The 24,603-nt window shown below is 39.2% G+C and overlaps 1 protein-coding gene across 2 annotated transcripts in view; it reads right to left on the bottom strand.

Annotated features, from left to right (window-relative positions):
• Positions 1–2,114: 2,114 nt before the first annotated feature.
• The window catches only part of SH3YL1 (SH3 and SYLF domain containing 1), a 46,279-nt gene continuing 23,790 nt past the window's right edge, over positions 2,115–24,603 (bottom strand). The window contains exons 1-7 of one of the 2 annotated variants that reach the window (XM_029231996.1): positions 21,695–23,745; positions 21,123–21,235; positions 19,900–20,028; positions 17,724–17,892; positions 17,026–17,104; positions 7,923–7,979; positions 2,117–3,005 (exon numbers count right to left, since the gene is read on the bottom strand). In XM_029231996.1, the coding sequence (XP_029087829.1) occupies positions 2,815–3,005; positions 7,923–7,979; positions 17,026–17,104; positions 17,724–17,892; positions 19,900–20,028; positions 21,123–21,235; positions 21,695–21,697 (741 nt within the window). In that variant the 5' untranslated portion in view covers positions 21,698–23,745 and the 3' untranslated portion in view covers positions 2,117–2,814. Of the gene's footprint in view, positions 3,006–7,922; positions 7,980–17,025; positions 17,105–17,723; positions 17,893–19,899; positions 20,029–21,122; positions 21,236–21,694; positions 23,746–24,603 lie in introns of those variants that run through there. The other variant, XM_029231995.1, reaches the window with a different exon arrangement.

Below are 24,603 nucleotides of genomic sequence, written 5' to 3'. Positions count from 1 at the left end.
GAGCATAATGATTGTTTGGCTGCTATGTGGAAGCAAGGAATCAAAACTGGAAGCCGTGACAATAGTCTAGGGTTAGAGTTAAATTCAGAACACTCTACTGTTGTAATCGTGGTGGTGGTTAAATCACTTATAAATCTAGTGCGAAGGTTAAATATCAAAGCATTAAAATAACTATAATTACAAGAACTTGTTGATGTACACACAGGTAAAAGAGATAAATTGTAACATTAAAAACATAAAATGAAAAAAAAACATAAAATGCAGGGGGGGAGAGTAAAAATGCAGAGCTTTAATATGTGTGCTAAGTTGTTATCAACCTAAAACAGACTGTTATAAATATAAGATGTTTTATGTAATCCCTCATGGTAACCCCAAAGCAAAAATCTACAGTAGATACACAAAAGATGAAGAGAAAGGAATCTAAGCATACCACTACAGAAAAGTATCAAATCACAAAGAATGAGTGCAAGAGGGGAATATAGGAAAAAAGGAATCACAAAACCACCAGAAAACAATGAACAAAGTGGCAATAGTAAGTCCGTACCTATCAATTATTACTTTAAGTGTAAATAGACTAAATTCTCTAATCAAAAGACATAGACTGTCTGAATGGATTAAAAAAAAAAGACTCAACTATATGCTGCCTACAAGAGACTCACTTCAGCTTTAAGGACACATGCAGACTAAAAGCGAAGGGATGGAAAAAGATATTCCACAAAAATGGAAACCAAAAGAAAGCAGGGGTAGCTATACTTATATCAGAAAAAATAGACTTTAAGCCAAATACTGTCATAAGAACAAAGAATGTCATTATATACTGATAAAGTGGTCAATTCGACAAGAGGCAATGACATTTGTAATTATTTATGTGCCCAACATAGGAGCACCTAAATATATAAAGCAAGTATTAATAGACCTAAAAGCAGAAATAGACAGCAATACAATAATAGTGGGGTACTTTGATACCCCACTTTCACCAATAGATAGATCATCCAGACAGAAAATCAATAAAGAAACATTGTCTTTAAATAACATGTTAGACCAATAGCAGCAGAATACACATTCTTCTCAAGTGCACATGGAACATTCTCCAGGATAGAGCCTATGTTAGGTGCAAAACAGGTCTTTATAATGTTGAAATCACATCAAGCATCTTTTCTGACCACAGTGATATGAAACTAGAAATCTACTATAAGAAGAAAACTGGAAAATTCACAAATATGTGGATATTAAACAACATGCTCATATATGGCCAGCCCACAGATAACATCATACTCAATGGTGAAAATGTGAAAACTTTCCCTCCAAGATCAGGATGTCCACTGTCACCACTCCTATTCAGCATAGTACTGGAAGCCCTAGCCAGAGCAATTAGGCAAGAAAAATAAATGAAAAGCATACAAATTGGAAAGGAAGAAGTAAGGTATCTCTGTTTGCAGATGGCATGTTATTATATGTAGAAAACCCTAAGTGTCCATCAACGGATGAATGGACAAAGAAAATGTGGCATATATAAATAAAAGCAGAAAATCCTGGAATTTGCGACAATATGGATGGAACTTGAGGGTATTATGCTAAGTGAAATAAATCAGTCAGAGAAAGACAAATACTGTACGATCTCATATGGGAAGCTAAAAAAGCCAAACTCCTAGAAACAGAGAGTTGATTGGTGGTTACCAGGGGTCAGGAGGTGGGGGAAATTAAGGGATGCTGGTCAAAGAATACAAACTTCCAGTTTCTAAGACGAATATGTTCTGGGGATCTAGCGTACAGCACGGTGACTATGGTTGATGATATTGCATCGTACAATTGAAATTTGCTGAGAGAGTAGAACTTAAGTGTTCTCACACCCACAAAAAAGTAAATATGTGAGAAGATGGATGTGTTAATTAACTAAGTGGGGATCCTTTCGCAATGCATATGTATTTCAAATCAAAGCATCATATTGTACCCTTTAAATATTGTACAACTTTGTCAATTATATATTAATCAAGCTGAAAAAAAGAGGTCAGTAGCATAGTCATGGAGGTGGGTTTTAACATCCAGACCAACCACAGACCTCTGGTTACTTTACCAAAAGAAAATAAGAAAAACAAAATCAAGACATTAACTTCGCATTTTAAAAACATTTATTTAGGGACAATGGAACCATATCAACATAACTTTATTTTACTGCTACCAATGAACAAGCGTAACCTCATAAAGAAGGAAAGTTAACAGATGTCATCATTTTTTAATGCATAGGGGTTGAATTTCTTTGTCATAGCGTGTTTCTTACATATAATTTTTGAATGTATAGAGATAATTTTTAAGGATTAATATTCTAGTTAATATTCTAGTTAATACCTACAACTCTAAGTATTACTTAATACACTATTTAAGCTGATTTGTTCTTTTCTATTCACTTTGCAAATATATAAATTGGTATTCATGCCCCTATCCTTAAGATTCTCCAGATAAAATAGACTCTCCAGATAAAATAGTCATCATATACCTAGCCAAATCAAATGTTTAGTGATGTTTGAAAATGAACACAAAAGAAATGTGACCATATAAATTGGAGGATATTAAACTATTAAATCGTATATGTGATAAAAATCAGTGGAAAGTATTTAAAGATATGTAACTATCTATCTATCTCTCTCTATATATATCTATATATATAAACAAAATCTTTTACATACTGGATAAAAGTTTACAGAATAAACAGAAGTGTTTTTAAACTTATACTAAACATTGTTTAACTGAATAGTAAATCCTGCCAATGTAGTAATAATTTTTTTGTAATTCTCAAAGAAGAAAATAATATAAACTTTAATTCATGGTAACATAGTTGGCTGGAAAAATGCCAGTTTGACCTCGAAGGTTTCCTTCCCACCAATCAAAATGTGAATCTGTTTTTGATATAACTGTGATTCTGTCTCCAGCTTGAAAATTCAAATCTCCTGGCTGTTGTCCTTCAAAAGAATATAGTGCTGTCACTTCAATAGGTTGGTTCAAATTGCCTAAAACAAGAAAAAAGTATTTATTCTCATTTTTATGAGAAAAACTGGAAGTATGTGTAGGTAAGATATAAATTAACAACTCAGGGCTTGGTATTCTGATGTTGGAGGCCAGCAGAACTCACAGCACATGGTCTGTGTGATTTTCATCACTTTATTAAACTTACGCTTTTCTTCTTTGTAAAGAGCAAATATTTGGTAATAACATTTCCTAAATCCACACAAGTCAAACTGTATATTGCTATGTACTTAAATATGTGTTTGGCAAATATTTGTGGTTATAATTGTTTAAATTTGGACTAAACTATAAGATAATATTATTGTTTTTCCAATTTTAATAGAATAGTCATGGTAGCGTCAATGAATTATAGCTATTAGATAAAAGCTGATATTTATGCACTTGACTGTATCATAAAAGATTCAATTTAAAAACCGTGCTCTGTGGTCATTGACAATGAGGATTACAGCTTGGATGCATTTGCTGATTCATCAGTAGACACTTCTTTTCCCCAGGCTTTTACGGCTATTTTCATTTCTGTACTTACTTGATCCTTTCTCTCAAAAGAGAGATGAAATTCAAATTAGCACATCAAGAAGCATGTCTACATATATTTAACCAGAACTTCAACCCATATTGGGAAAAAAATATCTTGAGAATTGAGTGGGTAACATGAGTAAAAGACATTAAATATTACAAACTGTATAGCATCATAATAAATATAAAGAAACAGATACTTTCTGGGGACTCAGCTACATGGAATTTGGCATTTCCATGTTTCGTATAATTTTGTGCAATTAGATGCTTGTTAAATGCATCTCAGTACAGTTGTACTGAAAATATAAATAACCAAATTCTAAGTCCAGTTACTTATTTGAGCCTATAATACTATAATAAGAAAAAATAAAGTGACCTTGGACTATTAGTAAGAAATGAAAATGGTCAACACTCTAGTTAAACTACATTTACTGAAGCACTGAATGTGTATCTCACACAAGATGGTGCCAGAGTTCTTTCAATAAAGCGTGTGCCATGTAGCTGAGTTCTCCTAAAGAAATAGCTTTAATAATAACTAATATAATTATATTAGTGGTATTACTGGTACAGTTTTTTTCTATAAAATAGAAAAGTTCTGTATATTTTTATATTTTATACTGTATTTACTTTTAACCTGTTAATTTTAAGAAATAAGATTAGAAGTGTGTCATTAAAAGAATAAAATTTTGATATAGTCTGGATAAAATCAAACCCAGTTAAATGACTACTAACACATATGAATGAACAGTCATTACTATGTACTTTGAAAAGTAGCTATAATACTACATTGAGATGGGACGTGCAGAAATGCCATGCCTCATTGTGATTAGATCAGAAGAATGTAAGTTAATGTTAAAGAAAAAAGTCATTCTGAAAACTATTTTCCTATATCAATAATTACATTTATGACCTCCATATATAAAGCTCAATCTCAATTAACTGAACTTAATTAATGAAAAAAACCCTCGAGTAACTCCTCCCCCCTCTTGTCTCCCAGACATTTCGGATAATAGAAAGAAGCACGTAAAAAGAGAGTGCTTGTGAATATCAGGGAATGTTCTGGAAGCCATAGCCACCTTAGCTGCCATACATGTACACATTTGTAGCACTGATTACAAAATCAGAGATGCATAGGAACGGTGATCAACATGATAACAGGTGTCATTCAGTGTGGCTATGATAAGAGCAGCTCCTGTAGCCCGAGCCGGACACTGGGATGAACATCCTCGTCCCTCACTTCCTAGGAGGCAGCTCCCGCATCCCCACTTCACAGAATATGAACCTGAGACTTGCAGATGTTAAGTGATTTGCCCAAGGCGGGGAGATCTGAATCTCGGAAGTCTGTCTCCAGGCAATCTTAATCACTATAGAGATTATACCCCAGGGTCCTCAGCAACCATATGAGTTTTAAATTGCATTCAACAGACTGAACTTAGATTCATCAGTGCATTGTACTTTTGTTAGGCAGACTTTCAAGGAGAACTAGTATATTTTCCTGCATCACTGAGTTATCCAGACTGTACAAATAATAAGAACATCCGATGCTGAGGACCCCTGGTAATCACTGATAACTGAATTTGTTTTTAGCAGTTTTAGAAATATATTTTATGATGAATAAGTTAGAGGAAGAAAGATATTATGACCTAAAGAAAAGACAGAGGGGATCACAGACTTGGCTCAATCCCTGCCCCCCCGACCAGGGGTTGCCATTGCCTCTGAATTGCGGTTTCCAAATAAGATAATGGGAAAGGTGAGTATAAGGGCAAAGCAGATGGTTCTGAGTTGCAGCAGAGGACAAGGCGGTGCTGCTGGGTTTGAGGAGGTCAACAGTCAACGTTCCTCTTCCCACCCGAGTTTCGAACAGAGGTGAGGCAGAGAGGGAGGTGTCATGGCTGGTAGAGCTAGTGAAGAGTGTGGCTAAGACAGGCAGACAGAGGGGTGCCAGATGCCTCAGCCAACTCACCAGTCAGGCAAATCCCTCTACCTCCTGGCAGGAGTGTAGGAGAGTCGGGAGTTGAAGGGTCGTTGGCAAAGTTCATTCACATGAAAACGAAGGAGTGAGCCCGGCCGAGTAAGGGCAGGTGCTCCCAGGACGGACCAGTTCACAGGCCAGTGCCATGCCCTGCTGTTAGCTTGTTCTTCAATAAGCTCAAAATGACTTAAAGTTCCTCTTTACTGTAAATATTTGTGATAATTTCCATAAGGAGAAGTTTAATGCCCACAAAATACTTCATTAGGAAAGGTGAGCCAAGGAGATGTGTTCTTCCAGGAAGGGAGACCACCCTGGAAACCATGGACGCAAAGCCCACTGGGTCACTATAGCAGCCAGCGTTCACAGACGCCTTCCTTCTGAGCAGTATATGCCTTCAAGTTTTATATTCCTGCACTCAAAAGAATCTGGAGGATCTCTGAAGCAATTGACCATTTTCATCAAAATATTCAAGTTTAATTCAAATAGAGGTCATTTTTCTCTCCCAAATCAGGGCTACGCTTAACAGGAAACAGATTACAATGCTTTGGTGACTGGCAGCTGCCCTGAGGCTCATAATTAGCAAGTCTGCCTCCGCGGGATGCTGCTATTTCACTTCTCAGCAGAGCCTGACGTAACCCATGTGCAGCCGACACATCTGGCCCAAGAAATGACTCAGAAGAATCTCAGCCTTTGGAAGGTCCCCTTCAAGAAGCAACCAGAAATAAGAGAACACAGCGATGTTTTGCTTCACATTTACTGCAGTGATGAGCCGGGTGGCTGACTTGATCCTAGCGCCACGTCCCTCCAGGCTACGTGTGGCATCTATAACTTTGGTGACCATGTCCTCTGTAGGAGTGTAAGGGTCAATGGCGAGTGAGCCGGATGAGGCTACCAGGCGAGGCCACCAGACCAGCGGTTCTCAAAAGGCAAAGTCTGGGCCATTTGTGGTTGTCACACCCCCTGGGGAGGGGGTGCTACTGGCATCGAGTGGGCTTAGTGCATGGGTACTGCTGCAACCAGCACAGCACAGGACAGCCCCACAAGAGAGAGCCGTCCACTGTGCCCAAGTGTCACTGACAGTCATGGGGTGGATGAGAAGAGGATGATGGAGGCTGACCGAGGAGGTACAGACCTTCAGTTACAAAACACCCCAGTAAACAGGGCTGTGGACGCTCAAGGCTTGTTTCACCGAGAGGCCAGATGACTAGGTGGTTTGGAGCTTCCAAAGGGTGCAAAGCAAAAGTACGTACAATCTGGAGAATTATCGTTATGCCCGTGCAAAATTGCAGCTCGTCTGTGGGCATGGGACAGGCTGTGGGGAGCCAGATGTCCCGCTCAAATGGTTTTTCAACCCGAGCCTGAGGGCTGTGGGTTGTGACTTTTCCCTGCAAGGCTGATAGACCAGGTGTAAGGAAGTCCTTGGTAAGAATTTAACCGTTTCACACGGTAATGTAAAGTAAGATTTAGTTTTTAAATAGACTTTAAACCTTTCCTTACATTTTCTTCTTCAAAATCTCTTATAATTTGAGAAAGAACTAAAATAAATATTTATATTAACTTATTACGTACTGTTTATACCACTTAACTTGTCCTACCCCCAAATATAAAAGCAAAACCCAACCACCCACCCAACCATGGGAAGCAACATTGTGTTTGGATCACACAGCCAGTGAATGAGGGTATTGGCTGGAAGTCGGAGCCTCTGTCTCCTGAGCCCAGTTAGGGTTCTGTTTCTTATTATTAGACACTTTCCCTTATTGCTTTTTAAGAGATATTTCTAATATTTATTAGGCATCTATACTACAGGTACAGACTTTAGAGAAATCTGAGAAAAGGAACCCTACTTCCCAGAGTCACTTTGCCAAGGCCTTCTTGGGGGTGATCCACATTGGGGGGCGGGGGTGGACCACAGCCTTGGCTCAATTGTAGCTAATGTCCCTTATCCCTCAGGTCCCGATGGGCCCCCTTCCCCAAGCAAGTCCAGCCTGTCTGTTGACCTTATGAAGTTTAATCATTCTAACTGTGCAGAGCATGTTTTGTTTTGTTTTTTCGGTACACGGGCCTCTCACTGCTGTGGCCTCTCCCGTTGCGGAGCACAGGCTCCGGACACGCAGACTCAGCGGCCATGGCTCACGGGCCCAGCCGCTCCACGGCATGTGGGATCTTCCCGGACCGGGGCACGAACCCGTGTCCCCTGCATCAGCAGGCAGACTCTCAACCACTGCGCCACCAGGGAAGCCCCAGAGCATGTTTTAAATGAAGTGCTTCTCAAGATAACGTGGATATCCCATAAATCAAAGAAGCGGTGCTAAACAACTTCCCAGATATTTTTACAACCTGCCAGATTAATTCGGAAGTTTGTGATTATAAGATGGTTATGAATCATTTTTAAAACAGAGATATTTTTATTTACCAACTCTCTCCCGGTAGCTGGAAAGTTCAGGATAGAGATTATATTCATTTCTGTTACCTGAAAAAAAGTAAATAGATAAATAAAAGAGGGGGAACATTTAGAAAACTTATTAGTATATAGTATATAAAATACCCAAGAATGTCAAAGCTTGTTCTTGTTAAGCAAATATTTTAAATCACTCTGATAGAAATATCATTATTTTATCATCTTTAAATCAAGAGGGATACCTGAATATTCCTCAGGTATTCCTATTTTCTACCTGAAAATAGACCAAACGTAAGGCAGATGGTAAATGTCTGATATCCGTATGACCAGACGCACATAAACTACAACTCATGGCCTTGCAATTACACATTCGTGAAAAATACAGACACCTCTTTTTCCAGAAAATACCTGAATAAGAAAATTTGTAATCCCCAAGCCAGTGATTTTCAGACGTTCTTGCTTGCTTAACATTAAAGTAATTTTTAAACAGCAAATATTCACTTGTATGTTTTTAAATTGATACCTAAAATTGTTAATTGTAAGCTTAAGGGTGTACTTTTTAGCATATTTCAATATCAATTACTTATAAACATTCATATCACTCCCTTTGTGGATAAAAGGATCTAAATATGATAGCGATCTGAACCCATCAGCATTCGTTAAAGAAAATCAACAAGATGTTTTTCATTTTTAACCTTCAAATCGTATTTTCATTTAATTTGTCCCAAAGATTTTCTAGCAATGTATTACTATTGTACTTTGTGTCTACAACACAAATTTCTACATAAATTTACTTTTAAAATTGTATTTTATATAACACGATCATCTATTAAATAATTTCTTATAGATTGAGTTATCATAATAATTATTAGCACACATTGATCAAAACTTTAAATATAGTATGAATTTGTTAGTTTACTAAACAGGAAAGTAAAAGGTTATTTGAAATGCATCTCAGTAAGTGGACAAGACTTTAAAAATTAGTTCATATACACAGGATGACTATTATTTCTGATGACATAGTTTCAACATAAAATTGTATTTCAGTGTTCCTTTTTAAAGATATAGGTGTTAGGTGTTAAGAAAGCTGTTTGTTATAAAAACTAGAGAGGGCAAGAAAGAGATATTTTACAGGAATGTAACAGAATTTTTTTATGTCCCTTCTAAGATAGAGGTAAAAAAAAATCGCATAGTGATCTATCATCAAAACAATAGCAATAATAAAATATTACTTATGAAATAATAAACTATTACTATTATAATTTTTTATTTTGGTGATAAGTAGCTATGTGATTTTTAAAATAATATATAATGATAATATTAATTACTATTCTTATTATAAATTAAGATAACAGTGCCATTAGGTCTCTCTTTAGCTTTGTTGAAAGCAAAAAAAAAAAGTAAATCACCTAATCTACAAAGTATTTACTGCTCATCAGACTTAACTAACTATACCAACATTAACATCCATATTTCACACTGGATCATTGTTCTTACATTTTGGGGACAATGTACTGTAGTATGGTTAAGATGGTTTGGGGTTTGCTTTTCTTATTCAAGTGTGAAAAAAAACTACTGTGAAAGGATAGAAGACAGAGAGGGTAACCTGCACGTCATGTTCTCACTTGGACTCTGGCTTTAAGAAAGAACACGTGTGGAAACTGGTCATCTGTAAACTGTATCTCTTAAATTACCTATGCCCAGGTGCCCTTTCACAGTCTCTGTGTTCCCCCTAAGGACAGAGGTACACCACTTTGAAGGCCAGTGGCGTCGGAAGTTTATGAACAGAAAAATATATAAATAAGCATTGGCAAGGTGGGGAAGAAGGTACAAATATCAGAGAATCTATTTTTAACAACTGACTATAAACAAGAGATTTGGGGTTGGTGACCATATATAAGACAAAATATATGCAAATTAAGACTTTCTCAACTATTAAAATAAGCACTCTGAAATATAAATGGGAAAGTACATTCCATTCAACACAGCAAACCAAAATCACAAAGTATTTAGGAATAAATTTAACAAGAAAGGCACAGAAACTATGAAATCTTAGGAAAGACAAAATAATATCTCAACAAATGGAAAGCATAAAATAGGAAGATTATCATACAAATGCCAAGTTTATTACCTTATATATGTAATGTTATTGTAATTAATATCAAAAAATCACAGAATTCATGTAAGTACATAATATTACTTCAACTAGAATTGCATATTGGGGGTCGAGGGGAGTATTGGTAAAATGATCTTAAAGTATATGAAGAGTAAGTATCCAGTAACTGCAAGAATGAAACACTGCAAGAAAATTTAGGATACCATGAATGCAATCTTGTATAGGAGGGAAGTCCTTAACCATGACTAAAAAATACAAACCTATGAAAATAGGGGACAGATATATTTTTGCATAAAAATTAAAACTTTCATATAGTAAAATACATGAGAAATAAGATCAACAGACAAATGATACATGTAGAAAAAAAAAACTGTCATCCAAATGACAAAGCCCTTAATATACAAAGCATTACTACAAGTTGAAAATGCAACAAATATTCCAATAGCAAAAAATTAACCAATGAAACAAAGAGACTTTTCAGACAAGATTAAATTCCAAACACCAGCAATAGTATGAAAAAGTATTTAAATCACTAATAGGGACAAAAACAATCCAATTAACAAGGAGATATAACCAACCCTCAGACTCGTAAACACTTCAAGACACTCCAACACTAACAGTGATGAGGAATGAATATGGTGAGGAATGTTACGGTGTGGCGTGTACATAGCAGGGAGTGTAGGTATATGATGGGGGTGCACATGGTGGGGAGTGCATATGGTGGGGAATGGCTAATGAGACTCTGCAGTAGTAAAAACTTTTAAAAAGCAATCTACTAAATCTGTTAAAAATTTAAAAATATATCCTTTGACCTGTCATGTCCGTTCCTGGTAATTATCTTTTTAAAAGTGCCAATGTTGTAGACAACTTAACTTTAAAAGGTATTAATTGTGGCATTGCTCAGCATGGGAAAAAAACTGAAAGTTAATATCTATCAGTAAGAGAGTGGCTGAATAAAATATGTACATCTACACGATGGAATGTTAAATAGCCTTTAAAAAGAATTAATTAGAGTTGTATCAGTTGATTCAGGGATTTCCATGAGGTGTTGTTGAGCAAAAGGAACAAATAAAACCCACAAACAAACAAGCTATAGTAAAGCATAAATAATAAGACAGCATTTTTGTGAGACAACAGCAAAATATTCTGCCTATGCGTATCTACGTGTTTGCACATGTGCCCACGTGTCGGAATATAGAAACATGGAGAAAAATATCACTCCTGTTGTTCACATGGGTGTGCTGGGATGAGTATGGAAGAGGGTGCCGTGCAAGTTAAGACAGAAGAAATGGGAAAAAGAGAATGAGTCCTAAAAGAAAAACTATGCTTTCAAAAACCATATTTATGAACCACGTATATACTTATATAAAATTATATATGTGAGGATATATAAAAAATTAAAAATTAAGATTTCATTTTTTAATAAAGAACTTAGGAATAGGTCATGTTTAAAATAAAAGGTTGAAAATAGATACTAGTTTAAAATTTTCCTTTTATTGAATAAAAAATGGGTGTTCGCAACTGGGAATGATACACTGCATGAGAAAAGGTGATGCGCATGTGAAAAAAATAGGAATCGAGCAACAAATAATGCAGCTAAAAAGTCAAGGGAGAAGGAGAGTATTCACAAGGACATATAGTGAATAGAGTTGAGTTTGCAGAAACGTGCACAGGCAAGAAGGTGAGCTGGCAAGGACACTGCGAAAAATAGGGAGAGCAGCCCCTGCCGACACAGATCGACAGATCAGAAGACACGAGATCACTGTGGGAAACAGACAAGCCAAGGCTGGCTAGGGTAGGGGATCCAGTGACCAAAGATGATGGTGAGATTTTAAAATACATGCTCAGGAAGAATATGAAAGAGAAACAAATCTTCCAAGATTTTTCCATTGTCAGGTGAGAGGAGCTTCTTGGGATAAGGTAAGTAGCTTTTTAATCTACGCTGACAAGGATTGATATTGAGGATGAACAGGATTTTTATGTCAGCATGATACAGATACCTATTCTCTTAGCAAGGAAATTTTAGAAACACTATGTATTTTTTTTTTTTTTTCGGTACGCGGGCCTCTCACTGCTGTGGCTTCTCCCGTTGCGGAGCACAGGCTCCAGACGCGCAGGCTCAGCGGCCATGGCTCACGGGCCCAGCCGCTCCGCGGCATGTGGGATCTTCCCGGACCGGGGCACGAACCCGTGTCCCCTGCGTCGGCAGGAGGGCTCTCAACCACTGCGCCACCAGGGAAGCCCAACACTATGTATTTTAAAGTATACAGATGGGTCAAATTTTATGTAATACTCAGATCTAAAACATCAATAAAAATAGATTCAACACTCTCACATCTTGCTACTGAAAATAAGAGTGTAAACAAATTAATCACCACAACATGAATGAAAAATAGACTATCCCATTTGATAGAAGAAAGCAGCATCCCAAGAGAATGGGATACAGAGTAAGTTGTTAGGGCGGGGGGCGGGGGTGGGTAATAAAGAAGAATAGGTCTCGTTCCTGAGGATCGTCCTGGAAGGGGTGAATTTAAGCTAAAGGCACAGCCAGGAATCAATATAAGGGCTATGAGTCATGTTTCACGCCCAATTCTCAACTGTACTTCCTTCCAGCATGAAGACTGGGCAAATGGATACAGAGCACGGAGGGGGAGGGGCAGAACGGGCTTCGTGCCCTCGGCAGCGCTTTGACACTTACAGTCCCCTCCTCCCAGAACTTATCATACGCTGTTGACCTTTGAATAACATGGGTTTGGACTGTGTGGGTCCTCTTATACGTGGTTTTTTTCCGATAAATACATTGGAAAATTTGTCTGAGATTTGCCACAATTTGAAAAAACTCACAGATGAAATGCACAACCTAGAAATATCAAAAGAATTAAGAAAAAGTTAGGTGTGTCATGAATGCATGGAATTTATGTAGATACTAGTCTATTTTATCATTTGCTATGATAAAATATACCCAAATCTTTTACTAAAAGTTAAAATTATCAAAACTTATGGACACACACACTTACAGGCCACACATGGCACTATTTGCAGTGGAGAGAAATGTAAGCAAATGTAAGGCTGCAGTATTAAATCATAGGTGCATAAATGAACATACTTATTGTGCATACATAAATGTACACACTGCACTACAGTAATAGTGCAGCACCTCCTGTTGCTATAGCACTACGGTGAGCTGAGTGTTGCAAGCAATCATCTCCACACGAGGAGCAATCTCTCCAGTAAACTGTGTATCACTGCAATAAGTTCTCTTTCATGGTTCTGGCGTATTTTCCATTGTATTTAGTATGATGCCGTAAACCTTGAATAACACCATGGGACCCATACAAAGGGCCACTAGTGGTCCTGGAAGTGCTTCCAAGAAGCAGAGAAAAGTCATTACAAGCAAAAGTTGAACTGCTTGATGTATACTGTAAATCGAGGTCTGCAGCTGCAGCTCCCCACTATTCCAACATAAATAAATTCAGTGTAAGAACCGCTGTAAAAAATGAAAAGGAGGGACTTCCCTGGCAGTCCAGTGGTTAAGACTTCGCCTTCCAATGCAGGGGTTGCGGGTTGGATCCCTGGTTGGAGAGCTAAGATACCACATGCCTCGTGGCCAAAAAACCAAAACATAAAGCAGAAACAATATTGTAACAAATTCAATAAAGACTTTAAAAATGGTCCACATCAAAAAAAAAAAATTCTTTTAAAAGAAAAGGAAATTCATGAAGCTGTTGCTGCAGCTACACCGACAGGCACATAAACCTTTTGCATCTTTGGTGAAATATCTTTTTATCTTGTATTAAAAATGCAGTTTTTATGTGGGTGCAGGATTGCTATCGACTCTAATATGATTTGAGAACAAGCAAAGTAATTATATGAGAGCTTAAAGCAAAAAGAAGGTGAAGGATCTAAAGGTGGAGAATTAAATACCAGCAAAGGCTGGCTTGATAATTTTAGTAAATTATCTGCTTAAATACTGTCAAGATAACAGGAGAAGCACCTTCTGCTGACCAAGAGGCAGCAGACAAGTTCCCAGATGCCATTAAGAAAATCACTGAGGAGATAGGACGTCTGCCTGAACAGGTTTTTAATGCAGATGAAACGACCCTATTCTGGGAAAGAAAAATGCAACCAAGGACATTTATTAGGAAGGAAGAAAAGCGAGCATCAGGATTTAAGGCAGGAAGGGATAGACCAACTCTGCTCCTTTGTGCACAGGCAGTGGAGTTTATGATCAGGACTGCCCTCATCTACAGAACTGCTAAACCCCAAACCTGGAAGGGAAAAGATAAACGCGAGCTGCCCATCTTTTGGTTGTACAGAAAGAAGGCCTGGATCGTGAGAATCCTTTTGCTGGATTGGTCCCTGAAATCAGGAAGTGCCTTGCCAGTAAGGGACTGCCTTTTAAATTCTTTTGATATTGGACAATGCCCCTGGCCCCCCAGAGCCCCGTGAGTTCAACTCCATGAGTAGACCACCAAGTTGTGTACTTGGCCTCAAACACAACGTCTGTATTTCCAGCCTCTAGATGAGGGGATCATCAAGACCTTTAAAGGCCCTCATCACACATGGTACTCTACGGAAAGAACTGTTGATGCTATGGAAGAAAACGCCTATAGAGAGAACATTAGGAAAGTCCGGAAGGATTACGCCACCGGAGATGCTATTGCTTATAGGAAAAGTCATGAAAGCCATCAAGCCTGAAACAATAAATTTCTGCTGGAGAAAACTGTTCCAGATGTCATGCATGACTTCAGAGGATTTACAACAGAGCCAATCAAGGAAATCATGAAATAGATCGTAGATATGGCCAAGGAGATGGGGGCGGGGGGTTGCTGTGAAGGGTTTCAAGATACAGATCTTGGAGAATTTCAAAAGCTAATAGACGCCACACTGGAGGAATTAACAAAAGATGACTAGATGGAGATGAGAGCTTCTGAACCAGTGCCAGACGATGAGGAAGAAGACGTAGAAGCAGTGCCAGAAACAAACTGACATCAGACAATCCGGAAGAGGGTTCTGATTATTCAAGACTGCTTTTAACTTGTAGGATATGGGCACTGAAAGTAAAGCAAACAGTGGAAGGAGGACTGGGATCCTATAGACCCACTTTTAGAGAAATGAAAAAGCACAACAGTCAGAAATTACGATGTATTTCCATGGAGTTACACTGAGTGTGCCTGCCTCCCCTGCTTCCCCCTCCCCCGCCCCTCCCCCACCTCTGCCACCCCTGACTCGAGCCCTCCCCCACCCCAGCCTGCTCAACACGCACAGGAGGAGGATGAAGACCTTTATGAGGATCCACCTCCACTCAATGGACAGTAAATAACCAGCATGCTGTTCGGTTAATAAACTTTTCTGTGGTGTACGTGTGAATGTCCGCATGTGAAAATCTAATAATTGTATGGGACGTCTTTGTGTTATCACCATCATCGCCTAAGTGTTCATCGTGCGGAACATCCTGGGCAAGACTTGTATAGAAGTGGATAGCCTATTCTCACATAGGCATAAGGTGAGTGATATTTAATACAAAATTAATAATGTGTTAGTTTTCTTACTGTTTTATAACTTGGCTTTCAAAGAATCACATTGCTGTACCGTATGTCCCTCTCTCTCTCTCTCATAATTGGAGAAACTATCAGTCTTCATCGCATGTAAGTGGTTTTTAAAAAATGTAACAATGTTTCTAATACTGTATTATCAGTATGGCTGTAATACTGTGTGCCATCCAAATTTCATAACTTCTCACGCATTAGAGTACAGGCTAGGCTACCGTGAAGCAGTTCTCACTCATTAGCGTATAGGCTAGGCTACTGTGAAGCAGTCATATTGCTGCTTCTTTTTCATCAATGCATGAATCATTATACCTGTAAATACGAATTTCTTTTTCTATTATCTTTTCACTTTTTATGTCTAGTGTTAGTAATACATGTAACATTTACAGTTTTTTGTATCATATGAGACAATATTGATGTACGTACTGACAGACAATTCATCTTGTAAACAGACAATGTAAACTTATGGTATAAATAAATACAGTAAAGTACGATCAATGTATTTTCTTTTCCTTATGATTTTCTTAATAATATTTTTTCTAGCTTACTTTATATAAGAATATAGTATGTAACACATATAACATACAAAATACGTGTTAATCAACTGTTCATGTTACCAGTAAGCCTTCCAGTCAGCAATGGGCTATTTGGGGAAGTCATAAGTTATATATGGATTTTTGACTGCATGAGGGGTTGGTGTCCCTAACCTCTGCATTATTCAAGGGTCAACTCTACTTCCTTCCAGTAATGGCAGTTACTTTTCCACCTGTGATATCTCTGCTGCTAGAAGGAAAGTTCTTTAAAGGCAAGAGGTAAGTTAGATTCATCACTGTGCTCTCAAAAGCCACAGTCCAAAGCCACTTGCAGAACAGTTAATTATTACATGAAACATTGCCTACTTTAATATATTGCTATTTACTGGTAACCTCTATACATGAAAAGCAGAATTCCAAGAGTGACTGTCATAAAAATGAGTGATGGAAAGAGGTGTAAAGGCCAAAAGCCTGGTGCTTTATGAATTTATCCTATTTTAAAACCACCTTATGAAACCCTGAGCTCCCAAGAATGTATGGTCAAATTAATATTCAGAAATATAAATCTATGTGTATATGAGAAAAATAGGCTTATTTTGTTTCCATTTCAAATTAGCAGAATAATAGTCTTTGGAAGAAATGACAAAAAAAGAAAAACTTTAAAGATAAATCACTTTGTGAATTGGAAAAAGCATTTTCTGAATGAGAATAGACATTTTCACAAATTACAGGAATGAGAATTTGCCTTGTGTGTTTAGAAGAGACCGAGCATTTGTTTTTCTCTCTTTAATACTCATTAGTTCTTCTATTTGACACTAAAGTAATGACTTTAGATCTATATTAAATGTAGCTTGATTTCTTAATAATATTTCACGATTACTTAATTATAAATGTATTTGAATTGCAACACAAATATTTACTTTGAGAGCCAGAATTCAGCTGTACTTGTGCAGACGATTGCTGTGGTCTTGACAATGGTTTTGAAGGCAATTCTTTAGCCTGGGAGGAAAGACAACAAAAAAAAATGCATGTGATTTTAAAACTCTGTTTTTACTTAGGAGCATATAAGGCTTCCCCCCCCCGCCCCCAGTGGGTGTACACGGCAAACGTTATCCTATGCACTCATTAACAGAGCACACGTACTGCTCTGGGCCACATCTGGTTGAACTGGACAACACGCGGGTGACGGCTGGGGGCGCGCTTCTATAACCGGAAGCTTCCCTCATCCTGGCACCTTTGACACCGCGCAGGTGGAGCAGAGCGATGCGCTGACCAGGAAAGGGCCACGCGGCTCCGAAAGATGCGGAACTAGATGAACGAGGCGCACAAAACCCTCTGCACGTCAAGGCCCCTGGCTAGCGGCAGTTATTAGTATTATTAATTAATATTATAAAGTTCTATCCTTGCAGAAATGCAATCACGGAGAACCATGTTTCTTCCTGAAATTTGCATAGATGACTGTCATGGTTTTATGACCATTTTCACAAGAACTTTATGTTAATGAAATTAAAAGGGAAGTGTAGTAGGTTATTAGAAACCTGATATCAAGGATAGAATGTTCTATATAAAGAAATTTTCTGTGGCTACTAAGAAAAATATAAAAACCAAGCATGATTACAGAAGCCTTCTTCCTCTCCCGTGCTGCTTTCCTTGCATTGATTCGTTGTCCTTCACTTTCATACTTTTCAGTAAAAGAATCAAGAATTTCATAAAGATCTTCTGCTTCAGCAGGCCGTGGTATATCTCCAAATAAAATGTCATAAGCTCGAATGTCTTGACAATAAAATCTAATAAGAAATATATTAAGAACATTTCTTTTGCAGACATAGATCTTTTCTAGAGTTAAATGTAGGACACACAACTGTGTATGTGTGTGTGATTTACTCACATATAGCACTTCATAGATACTACTTTTCAAACACAAACTACAAGCCATAACCCATGTTAAAGCCTCTAAATTCACCTCTCCAAGCTCACCTCTAGAGGCAATCACCATAAATGGTCTGATATTTGTATCCTTTTCCCAATAATATAAAAGCACATCATATATACATACAAACATATAGAGAATATTTATATACAAATGCATATAATAAACATATATTTATATAAACACTAATACACATATAATTGCAAGCACATACCTATACATCTTTATAGGTTTTTACTTTTTAAGTTTCTTATAAAAATGGTGCTAACATATAGCTTCCTTAAAACGTTTATTTGTATCAAAATTATGTAAGGATTTGCCTTGCATGTTTGGAAGCCCTGCAACTGATTAAGAAGTATATTTGTTTTAGTTTATCCAGGATTTAGGTGAACTTTAGTTGGAAAATCTTCCAAAGGCCTAGAATCACAAATTTCTAAAAGCATTCTTAACTTAAATTTCTCAAATTAATAAAACCAGAAGTAAAAACATTTCTCTTGACTTTACAAGATGGAGAAATTTAAGAATCCCCCCATTCCTCCTATTTTCTGGTTGTTGGGGTCTGCACTGAATGTTTCTGCATGTGCTGTGGGATTCTGGGTAAACGGGCACCGCAGACTTGGTACTCAGCTTCTCTCAAGTCTGCTGTAAGCGGCAGACGTGTGTCCACCACCAGCTGAGGCAGCCCTGTCAGGGTCATTATTAGTGGGATTCCTGCCAGGTTCTAGAATTAGTCCTCTCAGTCTTAGCTTTTTATCTTTTTCTGGGCAATTAGACATACTTTCGTGGAAATACAGAAGAGCAGTTTTGGGAAAAATTAGCCAGATGCCAGTTTAAAGTGGAAGTTCCTCGTCGCCTGTTAGGGTACTTCCAAATCTTGCATTTTTTAAATCAAAATTGGTCTCTATCTTATGGAAGAAAGACAAAGGCTGAGCCTAACAATAGGAAACCTCTCATGAGGAACGCTGCGCTTTGATGTTATGGAGACCGCTGCTTGCCTTCAGCCTCATGAGTCACCCTCTGCCAGCTTCACGCTCTCTTCTGCAGCTTCCTCGCCTCTCTCAGCCTGAACAGAATTAAAAAGAACTAGGGCGTTGCTCTGGATGAGGCTTTGGCTGAAGGCAGTGTTGTGGCTGGTTTGGTCTTCAATCCAAACCACTAAAACTTTCTCCGGAGCAGTAATAAGGCTGTTTCGCCTTCTTATCATCTGTGTGTTCACTGGAGGAGCACTTGTGATTTCCTTCAAGAACTTTTCCTTTGCATTCACAGCTCGGCTAACTGTTTGGCACAAGAGACCTAGCTTCCGGCCCATCCTGGCTTTGACGTGGCTTCCTCACTAAGCTTGGTCATTTCTGGCTCTTGATTTAAAGTAAGAGACGTGCAACTCTTCTTTTCACTTGAACACCTGGAGGTCTTTGTAGGGTTATTAATTTCAATATTGTTGTGTCTAAGGGAATAGGGAGGCCTGAGGAGAGGGACAGAAACGTGGGGGCAGGGGGTGGTGGTGAGTGGAAACAGCCAGTCTGAGGAGCCATCAGAATACACACACGTTTACTGATTAGGTTCTCCATCCTATAGGGGTGCGGTTCCTGGTGCCCCACACAATAACCATAGTAACACCAAAGGTCACTGATCACAGATCACCATAGCCAATGTAGTAATAATGAAAAAGTCTGAAATATTGCAGGAATTACCGAAATGTGATGCAGAGACACAAAGTGAGCAAATGCCGTTGGAAAAATGGTGCCAACAGACTTGCCTGTACAAAGGTACTCTGTACACTCTTAAGAACTACATTAGTCTACAAAGTATTATTTTCTCATCGCACGTTCTTCAAATCAATTAAAATGATTTGCCTTGCACTTACTTTCGGTTAGTTTCTTTCCTCTCAATCAAACAGCTACCTTCTAAAGATATGCCAGCGAAGAGGCCTCTTGACTTGCAGTAAGTAAAGACAGCAGCCGAGCTTCTTAGGGAGACATCTCCTTCTAAATTCCTGCAAAACAGAAGGCTTTGCATCACAGAACTGTGAGCATGTTCACTTGAAGATGTCTGATGGGCACTGCGCTTCTAACCCAAAAGTTAGAAGTAACTGCTCTGCACTTACTTCAATCATTTTTTTGGGGGGGAAGAAATATTGTTTATTGAATATTTAATGAGGTCACGTCCATAGGGCTTTCTCTTTTTATAAATTTTATTTTATTTATTTTTTATACAGCAGGTTCCTATTAGTCACCTATTTTATACATATTAGTATATATATGTCAATCCCAATCTCCCAGTTCATCACACCACCAACCCCATCCCCAGCTTCAATCATTTTACATATTTTACTTCCTGCTGGCCTAAGCTAGGTGTGTTCAGAGGGGTCTAGAGGACGGACAGTTCATGGCAAGTACACAGCAGGCCAGATGGTTGTAGCAGTGTGATGCACGTGGAGAACACACGTACAGCTGATACTTGCCCATATTGTCTTCCTTCCCTAAAACAGGGAAACACACCTCAAGAGTACAAGACTGTGGCTCTTTTTACAGTGAGTATTTTCATGGAACTTAGAAACATTTTTAAATGATTTTACTGAGTAGCTTCTATAAACAGTCTGGGTTTAAAATATTTAATTGCTCAATTAACTCAAGAATAGTTATTGATTAATAGAGAAGGAAAATACACTTTAAGTATTGTAAACATGACTCAAGTAAAACACTTCCATTTCAATTTTTCATAATTTAGTTTGAAAAAAAAAACCTTTTTTTCCCTGATCAATGCCATCCTTTCTCAGTTAATTAAAATTGACTCGACCTGGCTCCTTCAAAGCTTAAAGGTGAATTTTATGTTGATTCCGGTAGATACAACAGCCTGCAGTTCTGAAATATTTAATTTCTTTTTGTGTGTTTTAGTTTCAGATTTTCTCATTTTCTCACAATGGCTGTGTTTTGTATATTTCTTATTTGTAAGCAGCCTCAAACCCTCTGGGGCACGTGTAAATCATAAATTTCTGTCATTTTAATTCGTTTCTCTTAATGAAAAACAATGTAGTTTTAAAGCCTTTACTATCCAAGAGCTGTTCAGATGGGATTTCAGCGTACTCACCTTCCCAAGGGCCCAACTGCCACAGTCAAATTCCCTCCAAGTGTTAGGTTACCACCTTTTGCAAAAGCTTCTACTGCTCTGTCATAATTCAAAATTATTACCAGATCCGATACCTGAAATGTAGACAGCCATTTATTTTAAAAATAATGTCTAAATATCATTTAAAATATATGTTTACTAAAACTCAAGATACGATATGTAATGTAGCAAGAATTTCAATGTAGCCAAAGAAAGTATGAAAGCAGAGCCGTGCTGTATTTTCAGCTGCGGATGTGAGCCGCTAACCTCCCGCCGGTAATCAGAGCGCAGGCCTCCGGGCACTCACTGTGCATCGAGCACGTGGTGTGAGGTCTCCAGGCATCGACTTCTTCTCAGCAGCCTCGCGGGTTAGTGAGGCTGAGTGACGTGTCCTAGTGACACGTGAACAGGTCACACACAGGTTGGAAGGTCCGGGGGCCCGGGTCTGGTCCCCACCGGCACCCCCGCAGGGCCACGCGACCCCCAAGCAGAAGCCGCCCCAAGGCGCAGAACACCAGGAGGAAGATTAGTTAACCAGTAGCTATGCCTATTACCATGGTTAATCCTCCAGGTAAAAGCAAAGCTGGAGCGAGTCTCCACGCTCCGGGCGGGTCGCTGTGGACAGGGCGTGTTCTTCAGACTCGCCTCCTCTGGGGCGGGACCTCCGGTGAGGCCGCGGCGCAGGGTGCCCAGGCCACGGCCTCTCACCCCACGACCGCAGAGAGGCGCCGGCTGGGGAGGCCAGACTTTCAACCCAGCTCCTCTTCGCAGCACCGGGCCACCTGCGGCATCTTGGCTCCATTTGGCCTTTTCATGGTTAAAGTCCACGGCAGGACCTGCCCCCTGAACCACGTGGAGGTCAAGCACGTGTGTCAAGTGCCGGAGAACTGAAGGCCTGAGGGCCTGGCGCTGGGAATCTGGGCTCAAAATGGAAACCATTTGGGTGTTAATTCCACTTCTGCCCCTGGCATATTGTGTGACCTTGGGCAAATGATTGAGTGGCTCAAAGCCCCAATCTCCTCTGTAAAATGGGTATAATAGTAACCAGATTTCTAAGTATATATAATCGTATAGGTATATGTATATACATGTATATACGCATATACACAAATCTAGGGTTGTTTGAAAGATGAGCTGAAATCATTTGTAAACCCTGACATCACGTCTCAATAAAGTATGCGAAGGCCAAGCAGATTAATTGACTTCATTTATATCGTTCTTCAAATTTTTCAAATCTTTGTTTTCATCTGACAGAAGAATCTGATTATTACCAAATGTGATTGCGCTCGGAAGGGCCTAGTGGAATTCCTGCTACAGTTTAATATGAATCCCTTCATGAAGAAATACACTCAAGCTCCGTAGGACAGACCAAATATGCCAGCTAATTGACGCATGCAAAACATATCACTGTGACTCATGTCAACTGTTAATTCCATTTTATACATGGACAGTTTCTGATGATCATTATGTTGAATGACACAGAATTATTTAGCGTTTCTCATGCAAAGTTAAGCAATTTTGCCACTGATTACATAACCAAATCTTATGTACTTTTTAAGATAACACATACGAAATTACTTTGCGTAATGCTTAGAGTATACACGCTCGGTGTAAGTCTCCAGCCGTGACCTTGTGGATACTCTAGTTGTTATGTCTCCTTCTACTTGGTACGTCTTAGGGTAGTTAAGTAAGGCACAACTCTGAGTCAATAAAGAAAATAAATTAATCCTTTAATTTTATGTCTAGTCTCAATTCAGTTCTCCTGAAATAAGAGTAAGATAATCCTGTGTTCTTTGGTGACGTGACTAATTAGAGAACCAGGTCCAAAGCACCACAGTTTGAAGAGCAGCGGTACTGACTACGGCTCTTGATTTATTTCCACAGCTTAGAATAAAAAGCAAAACAGATTTCCTGAAAGAAAACCGGAGCAACGGAGCAAATAAACAGTTAAGACAGACGTTTAAAAATTTGATAAAGGCTTCTTAATAAGTTCGCATTAAGATACAGTTAACTGTAAATAAAATGCGAGTTTTACAATTAAACTCAATTCTTTAAAAAGAATTTAAAAAAATACAAGTATCATGCAGGAAAAGCTGGGGGAGAAATGTTCTCAGGAACCGGAGGGCTTCTCGTCCCCTGACACCCTGTCCCCAACACAGCACTATCCCATCTCCCTCTCAAGTGTTTACCCACCTTGAACCCAAGCCACCGAGTCCCTGATGCTGTCGTCCTGTAACGAAGAGATAGCTTTCAAGCCCCAAATCCAGACAACCTGGCGAGAAAGCCCAGGGCTTCCTCCTGTGGTTCTAGTGAGACCCGTCCCCCAGCCCCACCCCTAGCCTCCATAGAAGGGCCTTCTTTCCCATCTCTCAAGCCATTCTGCTCAGGAGTCTGTCTCACTCCCCAGAAAGCCTCGCCATGTGGGCTGTAAGCTTTCATACTCAGTACGTGGCATCATCAACATCAACGTTCGACCCAAATTTGAGGGGTTCCCATCCCCTTCCTCTCCTCACACCAACAGATCCCCCCCCCCTTGCACAGCAATCTTAGGGGACTTCGAAACTGAACTCTGATCTCGAAGAGTAGTTTCTCAACTTAAGCCTAGATGCCTTCCTCATCATTAAAGGAAAACGGTTCATCCAAATTCTCCTGGAAAAAGCGGAGTCATTTTTCTCACATTACAACCTTGGGTGAAAGCGAGGTTGATCTGATTTGATGGCCCAGTGTGGATTCTGGCTTTTGGTAAACAACGAACAGTTGGATAATCCAAGGTATCAGGGTTTTCAGACCTTTGGGCTCTGCTATAATTGTCCTGGAAAGAAAATTTAATGGTGTTTAAACCAAGTCTTAGCATTATCTTTCCTTACTCCACTGACTTTTAAATCTTTCATTTGTTGTTGTTGTGTTTGGTGGGTACGTGTGAGTTATACAACCTTGGGAATTCTCAGCAGCTCTCATGAGTGGACCAGTGCCATAATCTATATTTAACTAATGCCCAAGCTCCTGAAGGCCAACAGATTCTGTACACGTCCCTAATTTCACATACCTTCAGAACCGTTCCTGGTCTAGATTCCAAAGTGGAGCTAGAACTAGACTTCCTGATAGTCAAGTATGCATTCCACGTGTAATGAAGGGGTCGCCAGCTGGGGGAGGCAGCAGGGGGGGCGGAAGCTCGCAGGGGGTCCTGGGCCCAGGAGAGGGGTCTGGTCCCACCATGGGGGGCGCTGCAGTCCCCTCCAGCCCTGCCACCACACACCACACCCACGTGCTGCCAGGTGGCGAGAGCAGCTGACCCCAAACGCCAGCCCCCTTGCCTCTGTCGTAAGACCTGCCTTCTCCTCCTGTCATCAGACCAGGGCGAGTTTACCTGGAACCACGGCCTTGCTTGGACCCTTCCCCTTCTCTGTCCTGCTTCCCTTAGCCCCTTATGGTTTCCCCCCCACCCAGAACATTTGCTCAGTAA

Source organism: Monodon monoceros, unplaced genomic scaffold (genome assembly GCF_005190385.1).
Source record: "Monodon monoceros isolate NGI ecotype Baffin Bay Population unplaced genomic scaffold, NGI_Narwhal_1 Super_Scaffold_19, whole genome shotgun sequence".
Taxonomy (NCBI): domain Eukaryota; kingdom Metazoa; phylum Chordata; class Mammalia; order Artiodactyla; family Monodontidae; genus Monodon; species Monodon monoceros.
Note: the sequence above shows the minus strand (reverse complement) of the source record. Positions and strands in the feature narration are given on the sequence as shown.